The following is a 25038-nucleotide window of genomic DNA, read 5'->3' on the forward strand; positions in this document are numbered from 1 at the left end:
AGTGGAATCATTGGCCGCCTGAAATCCCTTGTTCGATTGGTGCGGACTCTTTACCCATTCGCTGAGGTATGTAGAAATACCATGTATTCTTCAATAGTTTAGTTATAGGCCATGTTGTGTTGCATATCTTTGACACTGGAGTATTGCCTTTGACCAAGAAGCCACGTTTGGTGGTTGCATCCCAGAGAAAATTGATCTTCATATTATTGAGGGTGGCATCCCATATCAGTGTGAACCCAGTCTCCAAAAACAAGTGACAAAATGGCTTCTCTACATTTGGTCATTTTGAGTTACGACGGCGAAGAATTCTTGCAAAGTATCTGACAAACAAGCTTACAATCTTTTATTGAAATGGCATCTCAGTTCTTTAGTTCTGCTGAGGCACTGGCCATGGGAGGCGATAGTGACAGTGATTCCAACACCGCAGACCTCGACCAACAATCGGGCGTTAAGAACCAGAGGGATGTTAGTTAACAAAAAAAAATCACCAGTTGACAAAAGTTTGAACGCGGAATACTCGGCCACCTTACGAGGTAGCGACTTACTTTTTTCACACAAAAATAGATCACAGGCTGAACTTTTCAACGATAGTAAAATTTAAAAAATTTACAATAATATTCGAATATGAATATGATATGTTTGCTATGCCATAACCATATAAGTAAACATCGATTTCCGTTGAAATCCTTAAGGCTAGATATTCTTTGGCGTCCATACTATCTAAAAATATTAAACTTTTTCGCGAGAAAAAACGGAAAGCTTCTCAAATTTGACGAATATTAACCATAACCCCCTTGCGCCCTTGAACGCTATAGCCCAGACATTATTCATACAACAAATTCATTATATTTATAACAGAAAATATTATTATTTTGATGAGATTTTACGTTTTAGAGTTGTTTTTCACAAAGGAATGTTACTTATCAGTTGTTTTCGCAACATTATTTTTCGCTGGACCCTGTTAGGCGGGGAGCCGAGTGAAACAGAAAGTCATTCATTCTCATTGAGAAACCAATTGCAAACGGCGAAGCTACGACCTACATTGTTACGAAATAAGCCAAGGAGAAGTCGATTATTCGGAACTGGTTGAATGTTTGTACCCAGCCAAAGGTAAGAACGCTTTTTCAAGCGTTGTGTATTGTTAATATATATATATATATAAATTTAATTTCGTTTCCTTTATTGCAGCCTACAAGAGTGGAGAAGTATGGCGTTGGAGTATCCGGGAAGCAGACAATGTGGCGGGTTCCCGTCAAAAGCAGCCGGAAACGGTTGCTGTATATTTCCGACAGCAATGCTCGGAAATACGTTTCGCCTTGGGAGGTGAAACCATCTAATTTTTTTTCTTTTGATTTTGCAACTTTAAGCAATCCTGGTGGTACCATCTGGCATGCAATACAGGAACTTTCTTCATCTCCCATCTTGGAAGTTGTAGTCCTAGGGTTTGGCACCAATGATGTTCTCGCAATGAAAGCGCCGAGTCCACTGTCGGTGAGTACAAATGTTTTTGCCAACAAAACTATTATGTCGGTGGCAACAAAACTAACAACAATATTTTGCACTAGAAATTCATTGAACAGATGGAACCGGTGAAAACAAAGCCAACATTTCTCGATGTTGTTCAGGAAAGAGCGCAGCAGGTAAAACATTAATCTATTATATTATAACTCGCTGTATCTCAGTATAACTTGTAGCTAAGCAAACTGCATTTGTATTTGCTAGTTTGACAAACCGTCATATGTACGGTTAGCTCCAGTACAGCGATCGGCTCCAGAGTATGATTGGCTTCAGAGACCTTCCCAGATATGGGGAGGAGGAGGAGTACTGGATTCCAACCAACACGACCTGCCGTCGTCCACCAAACTGGTAACGATGCGCATTTCTACGTTTACGAAATAGTTGTAAGAAACCCCAACAAAGGAGAAGCGCCGTTAGCTGTCGCAACGTACGTCACAAACCGCTATAATATCGCATCTATTTCACAATTTTTGAAACTCTATAAAAGCGACGAAAATAAATACATCGGTAAAACGAACGTTATACTCATAATGTGCGATAGTTCAATGGCGCTTATTCGTTCAATTTTAGTCGAGTATATGGTCGAGGACTTCCACGCTTATATAGAACGGTGTAACGCGGTTGTATCGCGAGAAGCAAGTGGCAGGCAGTTAAATCAGAAGCCGTTCCTACATTTATGTAACAGTCATATAATGAAAAAATTGAAGCAATTTTGCGGATTAGTAAACCAGCGTCGCGCCGAATCGATGTTTATCGTTGGTTTGTTAGTAACCACAGAGGGTATGAAGGAAATTGAAGAAATTTTGTTCCACATGACTTTGGGGATCTAGGTCGCCACGGAAGTAGTGAACCGTATCGCGCGTATTCTAAATATGTTCTGAAAGTCCAACAACGCGGATTTGGACAAACGTTGCTCGTTTACATTAATATACGAATATGAATATGATATGTTTGCTATGCCATAACCATAAGTAAACATCGATTTCCGTTGAAATCCTTAAGGCTAGATATACTTTGGCGTCCATACTATCTAAAAATATTAAACTTTTTCGCGAGAAAAAACGGAAAGCTTCTTAAATTTGACGAATATTAACCATAACCCCCTTGCGTCCTTGGAACGCTATAGCCCAGACATTATTCAATACAACTAATTCATTATATTTATTACAGAAAATATTATTATTTTGATGAGATTTTACGTTTTAGAGTTGTTTGCCACAAAGGAATGTTATCAGTTGTTTTCGCAACATTATTTTTCGCTGGACCCTATTAGGCGGGGAGCCGAGTGAAACAGAAAGTCATTCATTCTCATTGAGAAACCAATTGCAAACGGCGAAGCTACGACATACATTGTTACGAAATAAGCTATGGAGAAGTCGATTATTCGGAACTGGTTGAATGTTTGTACCCAGCCAAAGGTAAGATCGCTATTTCAAGCATTGTGTATTGTTAATATATATATATATATAAATTTAATTTCGTTTCCTCTATTGCAGCCTACAAGAGTGGAAAAGTATGGCGTTGGGAGTATCCGGGAAGCAGACAATGTGGCGGGTTCCCGTCAAAAGCAGCCGGAAACGGTTGCTGTATATTTCCGACAGCAATGCTCGGAAATACGTTTCGCCTTGGGAGGTGAAACCATCTAATTTTTTTTCTTTTGATTTTGCAACTTTAAGCATGCCTGGTGGTACCATCTGGCATGCAATACAGGAACTTTCTTCATCTCCCATCTTGGAGGTTGTAGTCATAGGGTTTGGCACCAATGATGTTCTCGCAATGAAAGCGCCGAGTCCACTGTCGGTGAGTACAAATGTTTTTGCCAACAAAACTATTATGTCGGTGCCAACAAAACTAACAATATTTTGCACTAGAAATTCATTGAACAGATGGAACCGGTGAAAACAAAGCCAACATTTCTCGATGTTGTTCAGGAAAGAGCGCAGCAGGTAAAACATTAATCTATTATATTATAACTCGCTGTATCTCAGTATAACTTGTAGCTACTAGGTTGACAAACCGTCATATGTACGGTTAGCTCCAGTACAGCGATCGGCTCCAGAGTACGATTGGCTTCAGAGACCTTCCCAGATATGGGGAGGAGGAGGAGTACTGGATTCCAACCAACAAGACCTGCGGTCGTCCACCAAACTGGTAACGATGCGCATTTCTACGTTTACGAAATAGTTGTAAGAAACCCCAACACAAGGAGAAGCGCCGTTAGCTGTGGCAACGTACGTCACAAACCGCCATAATATCGCATCTATTTCGCAATTTTTGAAACTCTATAAAAGCGACGAAAATAAATACATCGGTAAAACGAACGTTAAACTCATAATGTGCGATAGTTCAATGGCGCTTATTCGTTCAATTTTAGTCCAGTATATGGTCGAGGACTTCCACGCTTATATAGAACGGTGTTACGCGGTTGTATCGCGAGAAGCAAGTGGCAGGCAGTTAAATCAGAAGCCGTTCCTACATTTATGTAACAGTCATATAATGAAAAATTTGAAGCAATTTTGCGGATTAGTAAACCAGCGTCGCGACGAATCGATGTTTATCGTTGGTTTGTTAGTAACCACAGAGGGTATGAAGGAAATTGAAGAAATTTTGTTCCACATGACTTGGGATCTAGGTCGCCACGGAAGTAGTGAACCGTATCGCGCGTATTCTAAATACGTTCTGAAAGTCCAACAACGCGGAATTGGACAAACGTTGCTCGCCGATAATCGCACGCAGGGAATCATGGAAAAGAGTCAACAGGAGTCAAAGCGCACTCGGTTCAACGGCAGGAAGCTAAACGGCCTGCACGAGTTTGCCAAAATTTAACGTATCCAGCGGGATATTGTAGTATAAAAACACCCGAAGCGAATCGAAACTACCAGCGATGAATGTTCTTGGGTTGCTGAACCAATCAATGCCGAACCAGCTGATGACCAATGGATTGGCAACTTCGACCAGCATGTTGGCTTCAAAGGTGATGTCAACATAACTGAGGCTGCACCAATCAACTTCCACGAACTATTTTGGACCCCTGACTTCTGGGACCTTTTGGTTCGTGAAACAAACCGGTACGCCTCCGAGAGAATCGCAAAGCTCTCATCTTCAGGAAAGCTCACACCCAAGTCTTGGTTTTAAAAATGGTTTGAAAAATGGCGATCAGTGAGCCATGATGAGATAAAGGTTTCTTTGGCCTGAGCTTTGTAATGTCTCTCTGTCACAAGCCATGCTATGAAGAATATTGGCAAACCAATGTTGTCACAGCAACCCAAGAATTCGGACGATACATGTAACTGATATGAAAGCATCAAAGGATTCCTCGACTTCGTCGATAACAGCCAAAGAAAAGAAAGGGGTGAAGTTGGATACGACAGGCTGTTCAAAATTCGTCAAATTCTGGACCTAATAGCTCCAGAATTTGAGCAGTACTACACCCCTCAACAAAATGTCGCTCTGGATGAGATGACAATAGCCTTCAAAGGGCGTAGTCAACTCAAACAGTTTAACCCCCCCAAAAACGTCAAATGGGGATACAAAGCCTTTGTCGTATCAGACTCCAACAAAGGCTATTGCCTCTACTGGAAGTTGTACACGGGCAAGTCGGAGAGCCAAAGTCAAGATAATGTTCCCAAAACCCACCTTATCGTGAAAGACATGATGGCGCCCCTATTCAGCAAATCGTATTTATGGACAGCTACTATTCGTTGCCAGCTCTGTACATGGATTTGGGAGCATGCAGCACAGGTGTGGTGAACAGGAAAAATATGCCGGATCAACTGAAGCCATCCAATTTGAAGTTGAACCCAAGAATTGGCAATCACCTTATTGTTAGAGTCAAAAAACCTATTCAATGTGTTCACTGTTCGGGCCCCTCACGTAAACATATTTTATACAAATGGGAAATTTGCAATGTTGGTTTATGTGTTTCGCCATGCTTCAGAGATTAATGTGTTGTTGATGCAGCGATGGCAACTTTCTTGGATGATGCAAAAAAATAGACAACTACAAAGAATTTTAACTATGTCGATGTTAGAAGATTGTCATACCAAGCAGCAGCGAAGATTTTGGATGAGAAACAGGTTGTCAATGATAATAATTTTTGTTTTAAAACTATGCATAATATAGATCAACAGATTGGTGGCCAAAATTTAAAATGTCTGTGTCTGACGTTGAATGGATGGAAAGTTTTAGGATGAGAAAATCAACTTTTGATGAATCGTGTTGTCGGTTGAGGATGATATGAAACCTCAAATAACAGGTTGATGCAAATACATAGTAGCCTACAAAATATATGTTGTGTTGCAGATGAATATTGGGTCAGAAACCCGGTTCCTGTTGACATTGAGAGTTGCAATTGCAATTTTTAAATTAGCCTCAGCGTGTGAATTTAGAGTGGTTGTATCTCTATTTGGAGTTCATAAAACTTCAGTTCATCGTTTTTTGCACAGGGGTGTTAAATACGTTGTAAACATTTGCAAAAAATCCCTAACCATTGTATGTGGTTAGTTTCAAAGAAACTTTTATTAAAATGCCCAATCAATCTGAAGCAAAACAACTTGCTGAAAGCAACTTTAAAAAAAAACAGATTTCCTCAAGTGTATGGGGCTATTGATGGTTGTCATATAGCAGTCAGTGTCCCAAGTGAAGGATCCAGGGATTATTTAAATAGAAAGCGATTTCATTCAATATTTTGCAAGCAGTAGCAGACAATCAGTACAGGTAAGGAATTGATTAGGTTTGGCAGTACGCACAAATATAATACTCCACTGTGTGGAATCGATCGCCATGGTATATCTTTGGATAAAAAAATTTGTACATTTTATGTTTTTAATTTTTTATCGTGCAGGAAACAAAGCGCATTTTTACGTTTATGAAATAGTTGTAGGAAACCCTAATAAAAGATAATCGCCATTGACTGTCGCAGCGTATGTGAGAAACCGCCATAATATTGCATCTATTTCGCAATTTTTGAAACTTTACAAAGCGACGAAAACAAATTCATCGAAAAAACGAACATTAAACATAATATGATATTTCAATGGCACTTATCCGTTCAATTTTAGTCGAATACATGGCGAGGACTTCCACACTTATATAGAACGATGTTACGCGGTCATATCGTGCGAAGCAAGGGACAAGCAGTTAAACCAGAAACCGTTTCTACATTTATGTAATAGTTACATTATGAAAAATCTGAAACAGTTATGCGGATTGGAAAAACAGCGACGCGCCAAATCGATGTTTATCGTTGGTTTATTAGTAGCCGCGGAAGGATATGAAAGAAATTGAGGAAATTTTGTTTCACATGACTCTACTTTTTAATTTAAAAGATGCAAATCAAGCTAAAACCAGTCGGGATTTGTTAAATGATAAAATCAAGCGCAAAAATGTTTACCCACAATTTTATTTAACTGAAACTGTAGAAGACATGGACGATACTTTTCAACAATCACCACCGATAATCCATTAAAGACCACTTTGGGCAAGTGATAAACCGGGTTAATTTGAAAGACAACAATACTTTATCAACATATAATGATATCTATAATCCTGAATTTAAAACAAAATTTACCAAAAATTTCCTTCTAAAAATACCCCTATGGAGCGCTTCAATGTTCGGGAATCTAGGTAGTCACGTAAGTAGTGAAGCGTATCGCGCATATTCCAAATATGTTCTAAAAGTCCAACAACGCAGATTTTGACAAACGTTGCTCGCCGATAATAGAATGCAGGGGATCATGGAAAAAAGTCAACAGGAATTAAAGCGCACTCCGTTCAACGGCAGGAAGCTTAACGGACTTCACGAATTTGCGAAAAGTTACGACGATAAACATAAAGCGCTTATAGTTAGTTTGGTACCGCCGAAAACCCAAGCCCAAACGCGTTAGACAGGAAGCGGAGATCGAGGAGAGATGGGGGAACGGACAAAGTACAGGAAGATACTTCCAAACTCCCAACAAATCATCAGAACAAACAAGGAAGTCACGCTTGTAGAAGTGAGCTCGATAGAAATAGTTTGGCACAGCGGTGCTGCGAGCGCAAAATGGACGCATGCGAATAGCATGAATACTTCAGATTACGCGGAGCTTTCGGCGGAAAATGTTTGGCTTAGCGACAAACATACAAATGCGGCGCATTGCGTGATACTTAATCGGGTAACAGTTTCAAATGGTTTCTTATCAAATAACGATACAGTTCAAGTTGATGACAGTCGGTCGCCCAGGTATAAACCGTACGACAATTCGCTATTTCAAAATTGCCAAATTTAACTAATTAAAGCTAAAAAGGCTAAACAAGTTCTTCCACAAAAATGTCCCCGCCTAACACATCTTGAAATCAAAGGCCTAAATCCAAAGGGCCGACGAAATTGCGACGGAAGGAAAGTTAGGCGGATATTCCAGTATCGTGCTTTGGTCGCAAGAGACGTTAGATATTTTCCACGAACGCACAAAATGCGATATAATGTTCATAGACGCAACCAGCAGCGTTATTAAACATCGAGGACACGGCGCGCATTTTCATTCAAGGAGAAGTTCTATTGGCTGTGGAAACGGATTAGTCAAAAAGCGACGTGCCAAACCGATCATGGAAAAACCAACTGGAAAGTCTGTGGAATTCCATAATTGTCCAAAAACAGTTGGTTTTGTAAACCGTTGGGGTGTACGCTTTTACGTTTGCGGTCGCTTCATGTTTGTTTTAATCATTACCCAAAACATGCGGACGGATAGATAAAATATTGTGTGAAGAAAGTATTTGATCCTCTTTAGGACAAAGAAGCTTATCGCTAATAGAAGTAGGCACTTCTATGAAGAAATATTGATCATGTCTGACATCTAGTGTCTACAGCGATTACACATGTCCAATTTCGATAGAAAGAGGTTCAGCTATGAATTTAAGTTTTGTAAAAAGTAAATAAGAGTCTTTCATTGCAAGGTGGTTTCACCCAAGTATGAGGTAATCCACCGATTTCGGTAGTGGATTCTGTAAACGTAACCAATCCTTCCTATATACTAAACTGTACAACAAAGCCTGCACATTTTTTTACAACCTAGAAAGCTTTCGAAACCCGAAATATCACGGGCAGAAATATTAAGTGATTCACTGCAAAGCATTTTGACACAGGAGAAGATTATCTTTTGGTCAGTGAGTCCTTTCTATGTACAAAAGGCTCTTATAAGTTAATTAGTGTTACAGAAACATACACAACACACTGTTGCATTGCATTCGATGCAGAAGATCAAAGGTAGTTTTATAACAGACTTCGCCGGATCTGCAGTTCTGCAAAATGGCGATTACTAGCCTAACTTCAGAGGTTTCTATTAGGCAGGTAAAGGTCCTGGGATGTAAGTTACCAACTGCTGCTTTTTCATTGAAAAATTAGGAAATAAACCCAAGGAGAATGGGCTTTACCAGTAATTTGACATTTTGTAAATAACAAAGGTTCTTGCTGTCTGTGTAGAAAGACCTAAACCAAAGATGCAAAAACTTACTCCATGAAATTGTAAGAAAAAGAAGGCATCCGTGTTCATAGTTCAAAGAAAAAATTGTGTGCAATAAGATTGAAGCAAACACATTTTCCAACATATTGTCAAAAATAACAATCTACACAACTTCACCACAAACCTTGTTATGAATAACCTGGCATCCATAAAAACAAAATAATGCCATTCAAATCTTGCAACACTGATTTTCATGGAAAAGCTGATACCCACAACAATCAAGCTTTTCAAAAGTAAGTATAGTATATCTAATATAAGGGACGTCACTGCCACATGTTATGATGTTAAACTGCAGTTTGAGCTATAATCTGTGACCAGCATGCAAGAGCAGCTACAAATTTTTTCCTTTCCTAATTCTAGGGCATTCTTAAACCTACCTGCCACTCTCTTCCGTTTGTGTGGAGGATCGGCGAGCAGTTGATCCACATCCGGTCTTTCTCTTAACTCATCCGGTCGATCCCACATAGAGTGATGGGTGGTTGGATTGAAGAAGAAAACTTTCCCATCTCCCGTCCAAACGACACACCTAGAGAAAAGTGAAAAATTGCAGCTAAACATTGAAACTTTTGACACAAGCTTTTGATAATATGTTTAGAAATTGAATTTTTGTTAGAAAACAATCTTAAAATAAGGTTTACAGGATTTGTAGGAATAACTGCGCTATTAAATTAACACATAAATATATGGTAAAAACTTTGAAAAACTGCTTACAGTTGACATCAGTAGACCGAACAGGATGCAGCCTTTACCCATTTTAATCAAACAGACTTTTTGGTTATAATGACTACAACTACTAACAATGCCTTGTGAAAACAAAATATGATAAAATTACTGAATAATCATGAATAAAACTCTTCTGCAAAGAACAATTACAGTGTACTAAACCAACAACCCAACAGCCATGAGAGCAGCCAACCTCACCAACCCAACACAGTAAGTAAATGACACCTGTCACCTACAACCTTAATTTAAAGGCATGAAGGTCACCTTCAAGTTGTCATGTGGTCAATGACCTTTGACATCCACCACAGAAATCATACATTACACCCTTGACATCCACCACAGAAATCATACACAATACCCTTGACATCCACCACAGAAATCATACACAATACCCTTGACATCCACCACAGAAATCATACATTACATCTTTGACATCCACCACAGAAATCATACACAACACCCTTGACATCCAGCACAGAAATCATACACAACACCCTTGACATCCAGCACAGAAATCATACATTACATCTTTGACATCCACCACAGAAATCATACGTTACACCATTTAGTATCACATTGGGGGGAAATCCCTAAAACTGTTGCCTTACCACGGAGTCCCTGAAACTGCTTTAGTGGCAATGGGCTTTTGTTGTTGTCTTGCTTTTTCCTCCTCAGTAAGTTCTGTTTTGATTTCTTCTGCTGGTGCAACGCTTTCAGCCAATTCTTTCTGTTTCTGTTGAAATTGAAGTGAAAACTTAAGAAACTTAGCACATGTATGTACTGATGACACCAGAAACTCTGCCTACAGCTACTTTACAATTGAAAAATTTCTACCCTGTTTTATCCTATAAAATTACCCTCTGCTACACCAAACCAAAACAGTGATATCATCTGAACTTGGGTTACGTACCTTTTCACCATGTTGAACTGATGCAGCTTCTTCAGCACTATTTCTTGCAGCTTCCTCAGCGGCTCCTACACCATAACCATTTATTTCAAAAATTACATAACAGTATGTGACAGCGCGTACGTCTTTACTCAGATTTTAAACAAGATAAATAAATAAGGAAGCAATTAGGATGGGAATACGCATATTCCATTTGACCCAAGAACTCCTTTTTTTAGCCCCAGCTTTTACAATGGATAACACAAGATTACTCTTTTCAGCTTCTTCCAGTTCTTGAGGCTTCACCCATCTTGTTTCCATTGTTCTTACATTATAGAAGTAAGGTCTGCCATCCGGTGCTTTGTGTTCCCTCCACTCAACACTAGGTGGCAACATAGGTGCCACACCAGGAATCAAAGGGCGTGGACCTCCAGGTGCTACTTGCATTCCAGGCATCATACCTAAGATGTGTTGTAATTATACACTTCCAATAATTAAACCAGGCACCATTGTTCAGTGGCATTTCAAGTATTATGCTTAAGTGACAGAATCGCGCAGGTCTGTTGTATATTTATTTAAGCAGGGTTACTCAATTTGTTTAGGTCAGTGCACCACGTTGTCAATCTAATTAACTCTGTTGAACCGAATCACTGATGAAAAATTTGAAGACCTATTTTGATGTATTGATGATGTCGTCATACAAAAACTTATTATTATTTGAAAAAATGTGTTGCATTCGATTTGCATTCTTTTGGAAACCTATTGGGTAAATTTAAAAACATATCTTGCAGCATGAGCAAAACCACACAAAGAGATAATGCAATTTCCAAGATTTGTAGTACCTGGAACCACAGGCCTCATCGGCATTCCCATAATTAGAGGAGCACCCATTCCTGGCATCGGTCCTACCAAAATTACATTTCATTGTCAAAATAAAATTGAAAAACAATACAAAGAAATTGGGAAGAGTAATGGAACACAGAAAAGCAATTTTAGGAAATCAGTGATTTTATTCGCATGTTATTTAAATGTTGTCTTGTATTTGAAAATGCAAATAGTCTGTTGATGTAAAAATTTGACACGGGCTCGACTTTATCAATTTCATTTTTACAAAACAAATTACCTGCCCCAGACACTAAAACAGGGGGAAATTGTGATTTATTTCCATCTTGTTGCTCACCTCCACCGTCCATTCTTCCATCATTATTATCTGCCAAAATTTGACAAACTTACAATAATTCATTACTACACACTTCACTGCTCAGGAGTTTAGTTTGTTTTGAGCAACTGTTTTGTTTAAGGGCCTTTTCAAACAAGGAGGTATTTTTAATTAACATACAACCTATATTAAAGCTCAAATGTTTTTTAAAAACTGTTTAAAAAGAAACCGTTTGGATAAGTTTGATAGTTTAGGTCAGTGAATACATTTTGCCTTTAAGGTCTGTTTGAACTCCCAATACTTTTGTAAACTGAATTTAATCTTGACTTAAAATGGACCATTTATATTTTGGAGCAAAATTTTATATTTTTATCTAGGAAAGTCTATTCTGTGGGAATTTGACAAAAACACACACACACACAATGATTTGAATCCCATGTGAACAAAATAAGAATGGCATTTCTAGTACAATTTCATGGAACCTACCAATATATTTGCTGTCTTCGTCCATATCATTACTGGCTTCATCTCCTTTGTTTGCTGCAGTGTGATAATTGCTCAATTATTGAATTGATAACATGACATTTTTTTTAATTTGCCTACCTGTTTTGTCACCTGGATGTTGATTTGTTTGCCCACCTTGCTCACCAAGCTTGGGAAAAGAATTATTCGCAGCCAAAAAATGTGCCTGAAACATACAAATTGCTCTCTTAAATTCTTTGAGACAAAATGTCAAAAGAAATTAATAGTTTGTATTGCCAGAAGAGTTTTTTTTGTATATTGTGAATGTGCTTTAGTGCTTTATGAGCATCAGCAACAGATTGATATTAACACAGCCATTTTATTGCTCAAAACTAACACAAACAATTGCTTATTTTAAGCTATATATATTACAAAACCTTTTTTACAATAACCTTGGTAACATGAAATTATCATGCATTTTTAGATTTGTTGGAATTCATCCAGATAAAAAATATTACATTTGTGTATATGTACAGTATTTGCAACTAACCTCAGACTGCTTGATGATTTGTACATTTTCATCGTTCGGTCTCTTCCACACAGACTGCCTCGTTTTGGCATTGTAGAAATAAATTTTACCATCTGCGGCAGCTGTTTCAACCCAAATCTCCTTGTTCGGATCAACATTCACCATATTAGAGGGTTGCATTGATGGCAACGGCATCATGCCATCTTGCATCGGTGGTCTTGCCATACCAGGCATCGGCCTCATGAAGTTTCCCTGGCCCATGTGTGGCATATTCTGTGAAAACACTTACATTAAAGAAACATACAGGCAGTTGTACAGGGATGACAGACTCAAACAAAGATTTGTATCGTGAGAAAGTCAAATATTTTAAGAAAGATTCTTTTAGTATGCTTTTTAAAAAAAATACTTTTTTTTAAGTTAATGTTGAACACTATATCATATGTAGGACTGTCGTGCCAGATGTGCCTGTATTTTTGACCAGCATCATTATTTTTTTTAAACATTTGTTCCTACCCAATTTTTGGTGCATCTATGTGTTGGGAAACTTCACCCCTAAACCAAGTTACATACCCCTATAAATCCATTTTCTAAATATTGTGTTCACTAAACCATTCATACAAGAAATGTTGTAGGAATATTATGAAGTTTTTTAATATATCCTTATTTCAGCTAGATTAGAACACTGCACATATCGTAGACCTGGATTCGATTTGCCAATCAAATTTCTAGATAAAATACAGATAAACAGAGCTCTACTGTATATTAGCGAACATGAATTCACATAGGCCAATTATTTTTTGTGACCTACCGGTGGTCCATCAGGCCGCATCATCTGAGACATTGGTCCAAAATTTTCATCAAATGGAGGTGCACCGAATGGAGGCCCTTGGTTTGGCCCTGGGCCCATTGGCATAAAACCACCAGGGCCAGGGCCTCGGAAATTTCCTGCAAATCTTGGACCGGGTCCACCAACTCTTGGGGGTCCAAAATTTCCAGGTCCTCTCATGTTATTCATTGTGCAGGCTTTCTTTAATACCTTTTTAGATCAGGCCTAAACTAAACAAATGATTTTCAACAATGCCAGTGAAAAATGTGATGGATATAGTTCAATGAATGTATGATGTTCAGTGAATGTATGAACACTAAGAATTGATACAAGTGGTCAAGTATACTCAGTGCCCAGAAAAAAACACAGGTTATTTTAAGCTGTTAGCCTAGAACCATGGTGTAGGGTTCCTCTATTTCCCGGGATTCAGTAAATAAAAAAAAAATTCCAGGGATTCCCAGGATCCCGACAAAAAATTGACATTTTTTCGTGCGTAATTACATCATTTAAACGACAAAAATTTGTCTATTACGCCTGCAAACATTTAATTTAGCAAGTTCCCGTCAAATAATATCACATTTGCCAAGGTTATTCTACAAAACATAAAAAAAATAAACAGAATTTTTGTACCGCTAGTTTGCGCCCTAAACAATTTTTACGTTGTCCTTACAAATGCGTACCAACGTCGTTTATAGTCTAAGTTTCCGCCATAAAACTGATTGAAAAACACAAAACAGGGTCATCGTTTTGATTCATAGGATCCAAAAAAGCAAAATTTATTCACTTAATCAATTTTGCTTTGTTTTCCAACCATACCAAACTTGTGTATAAGCTGCAGACAGATGGCCACTGTTTCGACCTAAAAGGTCTCATCAGTGCAGCTGGTGTGACTATCAGACGACTTTGCTGACCAAACGGCCAAGCAAAGACTTCCACTTGGCCGTAGTGTTTCCACCTTGTTTGCTTCGTAAGGTTGCACCTAGTTTGGTGCCCAACGGATGACGGTGACTGTATAGTCACCACAAAGTGGAAGTCTTTGCTTGGCCGTTTGGTCAGCAAAGTCGTCTGATAGTCACACCAGCTGCACTGATGAGACCTTTTAGGTCGAAACAGTGGCCATCTGTCTGCAGCTTATACACAAATTCATATTATTGGCTCCACATTGCTTATCATACCAAACTTGTCTAATTTTTGCAGGGTTTTTAATGTAGTTTTCAACGGTGTATGAATGGTCATGGCCGTGGTTTGGTAAAAGTAGTTATGACCGATTTATGTCAATTTACATTAATATTTGTCCCATAAATCGTTGGAATTTTTTTATTTTTTTTATATTTTTTGAAACTTATGTCATTCCATGCAACTTGTGCAAAAATCAAAATCCATTAAGAAACGGCAAAGTTATGAGAGTTTAAAGTTTTGTGGACTAGCGTCTTGTTGATCATTGAATCATGAAAAAAGAACATTGCAAAATGTACTACACACAAGATATTTTACATTTTACACACTGTGCTGTCAAGATTTAATTCATTTATTGAAACGTTATACTTGAAAATGTGTCACTGTTAGGTCAAATAACCAAATACTAAATGACTATAAGCACACAATCAAAACATCTGTGTTGCTTCATACTGATCATATAACTTAATAACTATAGGTAAACAGAAAGCATTTTAGATTAATTTACACAACTTGGTGATAAAATGTTACCAATACTTAGTTTCCTAAAATCGTTCAATAAATACATCGTTGCAATTGCAATTACTTTACATAAAGTGCATGCAACACCTTGTCATGCATCAAGACTCTGGACTGGAATAAATCAACTGAACTGGAACAATCAACGCGCTTCGTTTCAGCATGGATATGGTTGAATGAACATTCCTTCGCATTTTGGGTTTCGTTACAAGTTGCTTATGTTCTTTATGTTTTTCCTCCACGGACCGGTTGCAAATGCCTTACAGTACTGGTCCGCGGCCAGGTGGGGACCCCTGAAAAAATAAGTACATTGTTTGAAGCGGGTATGGCGTCACGAATAGATGGATTCGACCAATGTTCAGCATACTACGGTCAAATCCAACCATCGACCCGAATCCTCAACCATTGTGTGTCAAAGACGCACGTAAAAGCTGTGTTATTTTGATAAATAGAGGGGTTAAGTATACTCCACAAGCCAAACTCTAGGACAGTGTAGGTAGTACGACGGCATTCCAGGTGGTACGCGAGCACCTTACCGTAATCGAATTCAAAAAATCGTAAGTGATCTCAAAATGTTCGTTACCTTAAGGTGGTGCACGTCGAAATTGTTTTACCTCTAAGTAGAACGCAACTACAATAAGGCTGGGAATCTGCTTTAGGAGCTGCATACTGGACTTCGAAACAACGCAAAAAATTGTACACCAGGTTTTACCGGAATAATTTCAACGATAAATGTTCTACGTGAAAACTTTTAAGTAGTGTTAGAGTTATATTGATTATAAAATTTGTCAATTGGTTCTGACTTGTTGCACCCTTCATTATCTGCACTGATAATGAACATAGTTGTGTTTGAAACGTCTGCATAATTAACTTACATAAAGTTAGTCAAGTTAGCGAATTCTTAGCTTTTGCATCTTGCCTTAATTTCGAGGCCATTTGTTTTGGAAATGTGACGAAGCTTTATATGATAAGTTTGCTTTAGTTTCTCATCACTATTTTGATAAAACAATTTGCACACGACAATGTGTAATACTGTTTCACAGGAATTCATAAAACAAAACGAAACTTTCCTTTATTGACTTCATATAGCATTTTGGCATCGATAAACTACAGAAAACAAGATTTACTCTTGTTTAACACGGGTGTAGGACTGACTGAAGATCATATGTGTCAAAAATGTTGCAAGGGTAGAAAAATATACAAGTTGGTCATCGTGGATTTCTGCGGATATTTCTAACTCATACCACTTTTTGGTTGCAATAATCTTCTGGAGTTCATTAAGCAACTCGCCGCTAGTGGGCGACTTATGATTGCGTCGAACCCTTTGACAAATGTTGCCAATCTCCCGCCACACCAATTTGATATAATTTATGTTCTGAAATGCATTCTTTTTGTTATCACTGAACAATTTTTAAAACTTTTAATAAAATTTTCGGATGTTTCCCAAACATTATACCTCATATACTTTACATAGTCATTCATATAGTAACAACTTTTGAAGAAAATACTTTTGTCTTGCAATGTGTATTTCGCCTACTTTTAAGTGTCATCAGTGTCGCTTATTGATATAAAATCTAGTGGTTATTTATTGTTACACGTGAGCATCAGCATCGCCTTATGACGCCGGCAAGATTAAGTCTGCCAGTAAGCATTTATTGTAGAAAGAGCAAACCGTACCAAAGGCGAGAGTGCACATTTGATGAACTTTTCCCTCGATGGGGGCTTTTAGTGACAGCGCAACAAATAAATAATTCACGAGTTTCCCGCAAATCGTTGCAACTTGTAACCAAGTTTGTCGCTGATGTCAGAAAGTGTAATGCAATCACTGCCACAAGTCAACTTCTTACTAGTTCCCGTGTTGCATCTGCCAGAATCGAATTATCCTATTAAAAAGCCATTCCTTCTTCCGCACTTGTTAACGCAGAAGCTTGCGTCCGGTTTGAAATCACTTATTGGTCTGTCTTATTTTAGTTTTGATGGTGGATTTGCGAATTTTTGGAGCTCGTTACAACATAAAAAAAACGATTCTTTCCTCCCGAGAATGAAATAAATGTTTTCAGGTCAAGACACAAACCCAATAAAACCACTGACACTTTATTTCGGATAGGTAGTAACGATTATTTATAAATGCCCAATTAAACAAAACACATCGTACTATATATTAAGGTTAATACGCAGCGGTGAAGAAAAAAGGTGCAATATATCAACAAAACTTTGAATGCAAATAATAATAAGAAAATTGATCTTAGAACGGAAGTGATAAAATATAAATCTATGTGTGTAGAAAACGAGAAAAAAACAACCCACATTGGTTTCAGTTCAACACGCGTCGAAACGCACACCCTCTCCATATATTCCTGTGCAAAAACTAAAGAAAAAATTCGGTGTCGACACCAAAAATGCAAACATTGCAGGTAGATAGGTTAAGTAGGGCAGATCATACGGTGACAGTGCCACGGTTTTGAAAAACCGCATCAACATGTACGACCCCGTTTTGTTGGACAACGTTATGAGTGATTTAAACTATGTGAAGCGTGGCGTCATAAGTTGTATAAGGTCGCACAGACCGCAGCATTCATGGTTAAAATAAACCGCCGGCCCTTTTACCTGGAATTTTTAACTGTCAATCTTTCCCGCTTAAAAGTCACCCTGAAAGCCACTAAAGCGGTTTGAAGCGATTTTTGCGTTTCCTAATAGTATTTGTGAAAGCGCGTCTCCACACAGCGGTAGGGTGAAGGTACACTTAGCTAATCGTTTCAAAACGCGCAATCCTTCCGCACGAAGTGAGCCAAAAATCCATCCTCCGTTCTACGGCCGCTACAAATATGTTTGCCCGTGAGATTATACTATCTACTGTATGTCGCAGTTTGGATAGTGGGTTAGGGATTATGAATTCCTACTTTCTATTCTCGTGCGACCATGACAGTTACATGACACTGTGCTTTATGCTTATAGGACCCCACAGATCGCCACATTCTTTAGGTAAAGGAATTTTGCGTTTTCGCTTTGAGGTAAAATGTCATTTTGCGTTTAGGCGGACATTGCAAACCACTGCATATGCTGTAATCCTATTTTTACCCAATAAAGTTAAACAGCAAACTACAAGAGCAATATAGTATATACGCGTGTGTACAAACCGTATGTTGAGTTAAGTCAGTGTTTTGTCATTTACAGTGTTGTACCATCTGGAAAATTACACCAACCGTTTCCACGCCGTTTCCAAGGCCATTTCTACGACTAAATTAATCGCGGTTAGCGTGTTTATGGCGGTAAAAGTTTGTCTGAAGATTTGTTGTTCGGTGGCAAGCCCGCGTTCTCTTCACTTCGCGGATTGATCTCAATGCCCTTCGACTCGTCGGAATGCTCCCGTACCACAGGAAGAAATGCTGACTCGGATGCGTAAGAGTTAGCCGACGATCCCGAAGCGGTTTCGGGATGACCATTGGGAAGTTCGCTTGAGAAGCGGTAGCCGTAAGACGGCCTTCTCAGGCCCTTGTTGTTGTTCATGGGCGGCCCACCGCCGTTGGGAACAGGTGAGCGACGGGACCTCGCACTCGTTGTGCTCATCCTACTGTCTCGCCTTCTATTTCCCATGAAAAAGCTTGTGAGTTGGTAGATGCTGGACTCCCGTACGCTGGACCTGGTGCTGGCCGATGGAGTGTAAGACACTGACAGTGACGCTCGGCTCGTTTGTCTGTAACCTAAATAAGTATTTCACTTTCATTTGAAATGTACCGTATATGGAATAATAAAGGTAATCTAAACCTGTTAATATCAAAGTACCCAGACAGGCTGTCGATCGTACACTGTATCGCAAGCATGCAGTATTTCTATGTAGATTCAATATTCTGTGACAATAGAATAATAAGAAACCGCTGAATTTCACATGTAATTGTATTCTCACCACGTCAGAGATTTTATTGAGGCCAAGTAAATTACTACTAAAACCCCTCAGCTCTAAACCCGGGCAGTTATTCCCACATGTATCAAATTGCTGACATTTCAAGTCAGCCAAAAAATATTCCTGCGGATTACTCTGACGCGACAGCGTTTTCGATCTATCAGACCCTGCCAGACAAAGCCAACCCAATAATGACTGTTTTTCTATATACCTCGGGCAAATATAACTTATACATACCTAGCAAACGTGCGGTATACATTTGGCTTGTTTACACAATAACTTAGTGGATTTAAGGCCTCCCCGAGAGCGGTGAGAACAAACTTTGAAGCGACCAAACGTTCGACTTCTTAGATCGTTAACAATAGCGCTCAATACTCAGAAAAGGTCTTACCGTCCCTGCAAAGTCCACATCGCAGAATTCGCTTGAACGCTCGCCGGAACTCCTTACTGTGGCAGTATATGATGGGATTGAACAGACTGTTTAGGTAACCGATCCAGTTGAATGCTGAGAACACACCGTCCGGTACACATGACTTGCAGTACACCTGCACCCAAAAAGCAACTTTATTTGATAATATATGACCAAATCGTATTTTCAAATCCATTTGTAGTGTTTGCAGTTGCATTTCTGCCGTAGGTAAGTTTTATTCACATAGACTGGCCAAATACAACGTCCGAAAAATCATTGCCACAGGCCAGGACGCGAAAAGAAATAGAAAAACCGGGAAGTTGTCACATAATGAAGTTAAACAATGCGGTACATTTGAAACTTGAATAAAAACAAACTGCGTAGATCGCATATTTACCGTAAGTACATTGAGGACAAAGAAAGGCAGCCAACAAATGACGAATGTTCCCATAATCAGTCCCATCGTAAAAATAGCTCGGTATTCTCCCCTACCCCACAGCATTCCTTTCGTACCAGGCATGGATGCTCTCCTGTAAACACCTTCTCTGTTCCGGATGTTGGATCTTTGTTGGATGGCAACTGTATGAATACACAGAGATGCAATTAGGTGAAATGAGAAATTAACGCACCTATACCCTCATGATATTTTAAAGATGTTTTTAACCGCCGTCCTGGCAAATGTGAAGTGACGAGAAAATCATTATTCTCCAAGAGCAACGATCGCAGTTTTTAGTCACAGTTATTTTTATAAAAAATGCAAAATCTGTCGAGATATACAGTTTTGATACAAAATCCCGTAAACCCTCTTTTCTGGCGTTGACATGGAGATATCAATATGTTACATCAAGATCAATAGGCAATTTTTAAGGAAAGGTGTAGGTTGCTTACTTTTAAATACAATGCTGTAGGCGCCCACCATCACGAATAGAGGTATATAGAAAGATATGCACGACGAGACTACCGCGTAAGTTGGGTTGGTTCGAAATTCACAGCAATTCGTGTGGTTGTAGCAACAAATGTCGGCAGGTTCCGTGGATTTCCACCATCCCAACAGAATGGGCACAAACGCAGTTGCGGCCGAAACGATCCAGACAGCCCCAATAATACACCTGGCCCGAGGTCTTGTCATTCGCAAGGAATACTCGAAGGGCATCGTGATAGCCACAAATCGATCGAGGGAGATTATACACAGTGTCCCAATACTGGCAGTTACGCTGAGAACATCCACAGAGGTCCAAATTTCACAGAAGAATATCCCCAGACGCCAACGGCCTCCAGCAACGTAGTGGGCCCCGACAGGCACCACGAACCCACCCATAATAAGGTCAGCTACAGACAGACTTAGAATAAACATGTTCGGAATTGTCTTTAGCCGTCGAAACAGCATCACCGATACAACCACCATAGCGTTGCCAGCTATAGTAATAAACGATACGAGGCCGATGATGACCGATATTCCAACTTCGCGAACTACGTCCGGTTCTGGGAAGTCCATGCACTCTCCAATAACAGCTGACATGTTTATTGTGTAAGGTTCGCCACTGAACTTGGACACGGACATGTCCACATACCGATCGCCGAAATGCGATGGCACGGTCGAGTTTTCCGAATTGTAAACTTCCGTGAAATTTCCTGCCGCCCTTGCAAAAGTTGCGAAAATGCCCAAAATCAAGCACACGGCGACGTACATGTTCTCTCGATAAGTATGCTAAAAAGTCCAGTATGGGTCGAGAACAGAGGCAAAGAACTTGTCAAAGCTGTCTACGGTGCCTTGAGGTGGAATCAGCACAATGTTGAGTGCTGGCTTTTAAGTGCGGTCGAGTGCTTTGCGCAGTTGGCGTTGATAAGACTGCGAGCGAGGCCTGATCAACAGCAGTCACGGTATCCAATTGGATTTCTCTCAAGTTACAGCACGCGTTCAACGCAAGCCTGGTTTGTAGCCAAAAAACTTACATGTGCATTTACTGGGTTCTTTACTGTAAAAACAAAGTAAAGTGATCAATGCAACGTGGCTTGAAATATATATGCCTGATGGCAATTTGCCAACAGAATAATCCAATACAGCGTATGCATGTCAAAGTAATTCAATTCTACTTCGACGTTTTACTTTACCATTTTCAGGCCTGGTGCCTGTTGGTAGATATAATAATCAATACCACAACCACAACGGTGCCCGCGGATCACACTGCAATTCCAAACGGCGCTTAGCCTCGTATCTAATATATATAGGCCTATTGCTGAACAATATCGATATGTAAAATTACATGCTTGCAGGCTAATTTTATATTCTCAACATAAACCTCATACGTAATGCTTAAATACAATACGAAGCACGCACCAGCATTCGAATGCGCACTGTCTGACTTCATTGTGGGGTTTGTTGTTTCGTCACAATCACCACAGCTCGTGCCGCGCCAACTGTTTAAAGCGACTAATGTACACGATCCAGGTGCCCAGTGACCAAACTATGCCATTCCGGAATGTTTTCACAGCGACCTATTGTGTTCTTTGTGTTTTGATAGAAACCAACCAGCTAGGAAAATGTAGATTCGAAGGCGGAGGTTTTGGTAACACGGCGTTTGCCATGTTTGCGCTTTTTATTACCTAATCTGCGCAGTGACGCAAAGGAATAACGATCGGTTTTGTGTCGTCGAGGGTCTAAATAAAATTAGGATGTTTGTAATTTGAAAGTAACCACGCTGTAATTCCTTCAAATTATTGATATCTTAAGGGAAAAAATAACAGAAAAAGAAAATCGCCATTTTTACCAACATTGTTTATGATCAGAAAAGAAAAATATGATTTAATTTCAAAACATGCAGAGATAAAAAAATCTTTCTGATAAGGAGTATATGTTTATCCAAGAGTACTTCTAATTAAAATGACCTAACTCAAATAGAAAAAAAATGTTGCATCGCTACACTGGTTGACATTAACGTTTTATCGTTCCAAAAGTGCAAAGTGTTTGTGCATTTGGTGTTATGATGCTTGTAAATAAATAAACAAAAATAAGCTGTGCGCGCCGCGGAGGTTCGTTTCTGCTGTTTGGTACCCAGTTTGGTTACCAACCGATCGACGTTGACCGAAAGGTACTACAAAGTGGAAAGCAGTGTGCACGCTATCGTAAAAGCTAGCCCAGTTACACAGACAACAGCTGCACTGATGAGACCTTACAGGTCTAAACAGTGTGTACACCTGTTTGCAGCTCTCAAAAAATTGCGATTAAATCTTAGTGAACAATACCTCCTTCAGGCTTAAAACATTTAGTCAGAAATATCTCGATTGATAAGTTCGCTTAACGATGAAAAATGGCGAAGGGCAGATGTTTCTCAAATGAATTGTTTTATTTACGCTCATACATCACTGGGGATCAAGGCGTGCGCTCTGACCAGTGATTGTTTTACAACCTCAACCATCACGTCAGGCCTTCGTGCTCTTAATCCTCCGATTTAAAACGAAGCTAGGCTAGACCGCCAAGGGAGTCCGGCGCCTTAGCAGACATCTGCGATGCATTCCGAGGTAATATTGGATGCTGCTTGCAAACGCTTGGGAATATCATAATTACCTTGACATTGTGTCTTTGGCAAGAACGAAAACAGAAAGGTATAAGTGGTATAATTAACCAATGCACGCAGCTCAAAAACAAGCAGTAACTGGTTCGCAAAACAAGAAACCTACGCCTCTGACAATTCAAATATACTAAAGACCACCTTTCAATTGCTACTAATAACTGCAAAACAGAAACGGATTGCTGCTAAAGTCCCCAAACCACGCAGAATTAAGGCAGTAAACAGTTGGGATACCCCAACCATTACGACGTCATTCAGTCTATTAGCGCGTCGTCGCCTTCCACCTCGGGGAATAGGAAAGTGCTTGGATGTGTAGGTATTTGTCAACCGCAATAGAGTAAGTAGCAATTAGGGATTTGTAAAGCACACCCCCAAGTAGGAAGAGGTGTGCAGCGGACAATTCTTCAGAAATTGATCCGCGCACTTTGTAATTACAGCTTTTTACACCGAATTATCCATCAACTTACACGCCTGTTTATACTAGCTACGATTTTATTCTGAAGCTATAACAACAAAATATACTACCTGACTGAAATTTTACACTGACAGTTTTACCCATATCTGCTTAAAATGGGCTGAAACTTCACAGTTTAGGGCAGGTTACGACTGACGACAGAAACTTTCAGTTATAAGGCATGCGCGTCAAAGTTTAGTAGGACTGGCCACGGACCATTGCATTCCACGGCGCAACCGTTTACATAATGAAACCCGAACGACATGGGGCGATTCGTTGCAACACGTGCGTGAAGTTGTGGCGCCGTTTTCTTATTTTAGGCAAGCTTCGTGTTTACGCCTTAGAGGTAAACATCGCGCGACCGCTGCTAGAATGGCAAAAACCCTACAAGGTGCGCGAAGTAATTCATGAACCACGTCTCTTGTCCAATGAAGGTCGCCTAAAGCACAATGCTATACCAAGGTGGTTAGATGCACCTTTCGCTGCGTAAGTGCATATTTATTAAACTAACTGGATTAAAATGTTGTTGGAATAGCTTTATTAAAGCACTGTCCTGGCCAGAAAACTGCCGCAGAAAAAGATGCTGGTGACTCTAATGTGTTTGCTACATACGTTTTTGCACAAATGTCAGTTCAATTAAAACGTCGACATACCAGCTTTTTCTCTATTTGTAGATGAAAATAATTTTTCGCGAAATTGCGCGGTATGAAATGATTTTGCTGCCTTGTTACTTTCTCTGCAAAATTTCTTTCCTGTCAGTGGCAGCTAGGTGTAACACACCATTGATTCGGTTATATTCATCGGCAATGCGGAACGCTTACCCACAATAGCAAAGTGCCAATTTGTTGCCGCGCTCTGACGTTTTGGCTTTGGTGCGAAGGATAAGGAATTAACGATTTACGTTTAATGACCAGTGTTTAGTCCCCAAATTCCAACTGAAACCGCAAAATAAATACTTGAAAATTGAACGAAATGCCGCTGCGTCCCTCCAAGGATCTTTGTGGATTACAAAGATTTCGTTAAATTGCTGGTTTTGCCTTCAAACTACTGGTGCCGACATACCCCCCAGTTAGTTGTTGTGGTGGGCCGACGCCCCCACAGCGGTTGTTTAAACTTGCATAAAAACATATATCTGGTATCAACCATAGGTACCGCAGTTTACAACACACTTCCGTTTGGATGATTTTTCAACGGTATTTGATGACAAAAATACGTGCCGGGAAGGTTAACGCCCAACACTTGCATCAAAAAACGCGATACAAGTTTATTTATTCAGGCGATTAAGTGTGCGGCGCATTTTGTGAAACCACTTAAACTTCAGAAGCGCACGAAAACCTATTGCAAAAATGAACCCCAACAAAACAACTCAAACGTGAGCGGTTTCTGATTTGCCGTAGAGCTAAACCCAAAT

The 25038-nt window shown here is 39.5% G+C and overlaps 2 protein-coding genes across 3 annotated transcripts in view; both read right to left on the minus strand.

Moving 5' to 3' along the window:
- The window catches only part of LOC145913578 (transcription elongation regulator 1-like), a 32075-nt gene extending 18250 nt beyond the window's left edge, over positions 1–13825 (minus strand). The window contains exons 1-10 of one of the 2 annotated variants that reach the window (XM_083001307.1): positions 13582–13825; positions 12795–13046; positions 12386–12470; positions 12269–12322; positions 11747–11833; positions 11466–11528; positions 10896–11084; positions 10648–10712; positions 10346–10470; positions 9392–9540 (exon numbers count right to left, since the gene is read on the minus strand). In XM_083001307.1, coding sequence (XP_082857433.1) covers positions 9392–9540; positions 10346–10470; positions 10648–10712; positions 10896–11084; positions 11466–11528; positions 11747–11833; positions 12269–12322; positions 12386–12470; positions 12795–13046; positions 13582–13788 — 1276 coding nt within the window. In that variant the 5' untranslated portion in view covers positions 13789–13825. Of the gene's footprint in view, positions 1–9391; positions 9541–10345; positions 10471–10647; positions 10713–10895; positions 11085–11465; positions 11529–11746; positions 11837–12268; positions 12323–12385; positions 12471–12794; positions 13047–13581 lie in introns of both variants that reach the window. The other variant, XM_083001299.1, reaches the window with a different exon arrangement.
- A 3558-nt stretch (positions 13826–17383) lies between these two features.
- Positions 17384–21724, minus strand: LOC145913595 (beta-1 adrenergic receptor-like). Its single transcript, XM_083001317.1, has 4 exons — positions 20493–21724; positions 20002–20183; positions 19587–19740; positions 17384–18995 (listed from the first exon to the last, which is right to left on the minus strand). The coding sequence occupies exons 1-4, from the start codon at positions 21292–21294 to the stop codon at positions 18556–18558; spliced, it is 1578 nt and encodes a 525-aa protein (XP_082857443.1). The 5' UTR covers positions 21295–21724; the 3' UTR covers positions 17384–18555.
- Between the last annotated feature and the right edge of the window lie 3314 nt (positions 21725–25038).

The sequence above is a fragment of the Ascidia mentula genome, chromosome 1 (genome assembly GCF_947561715.1).
Source record: "Ascidia mentula chromosome 1, kaAscMent1.1, whole genome shotgun sequence".
NCBI lineage: Eukaryota > Metazoa > Chordata > Ascidiacea > Phlebobranchia > Ascidiidae > Ascidia > Ascidia mentula.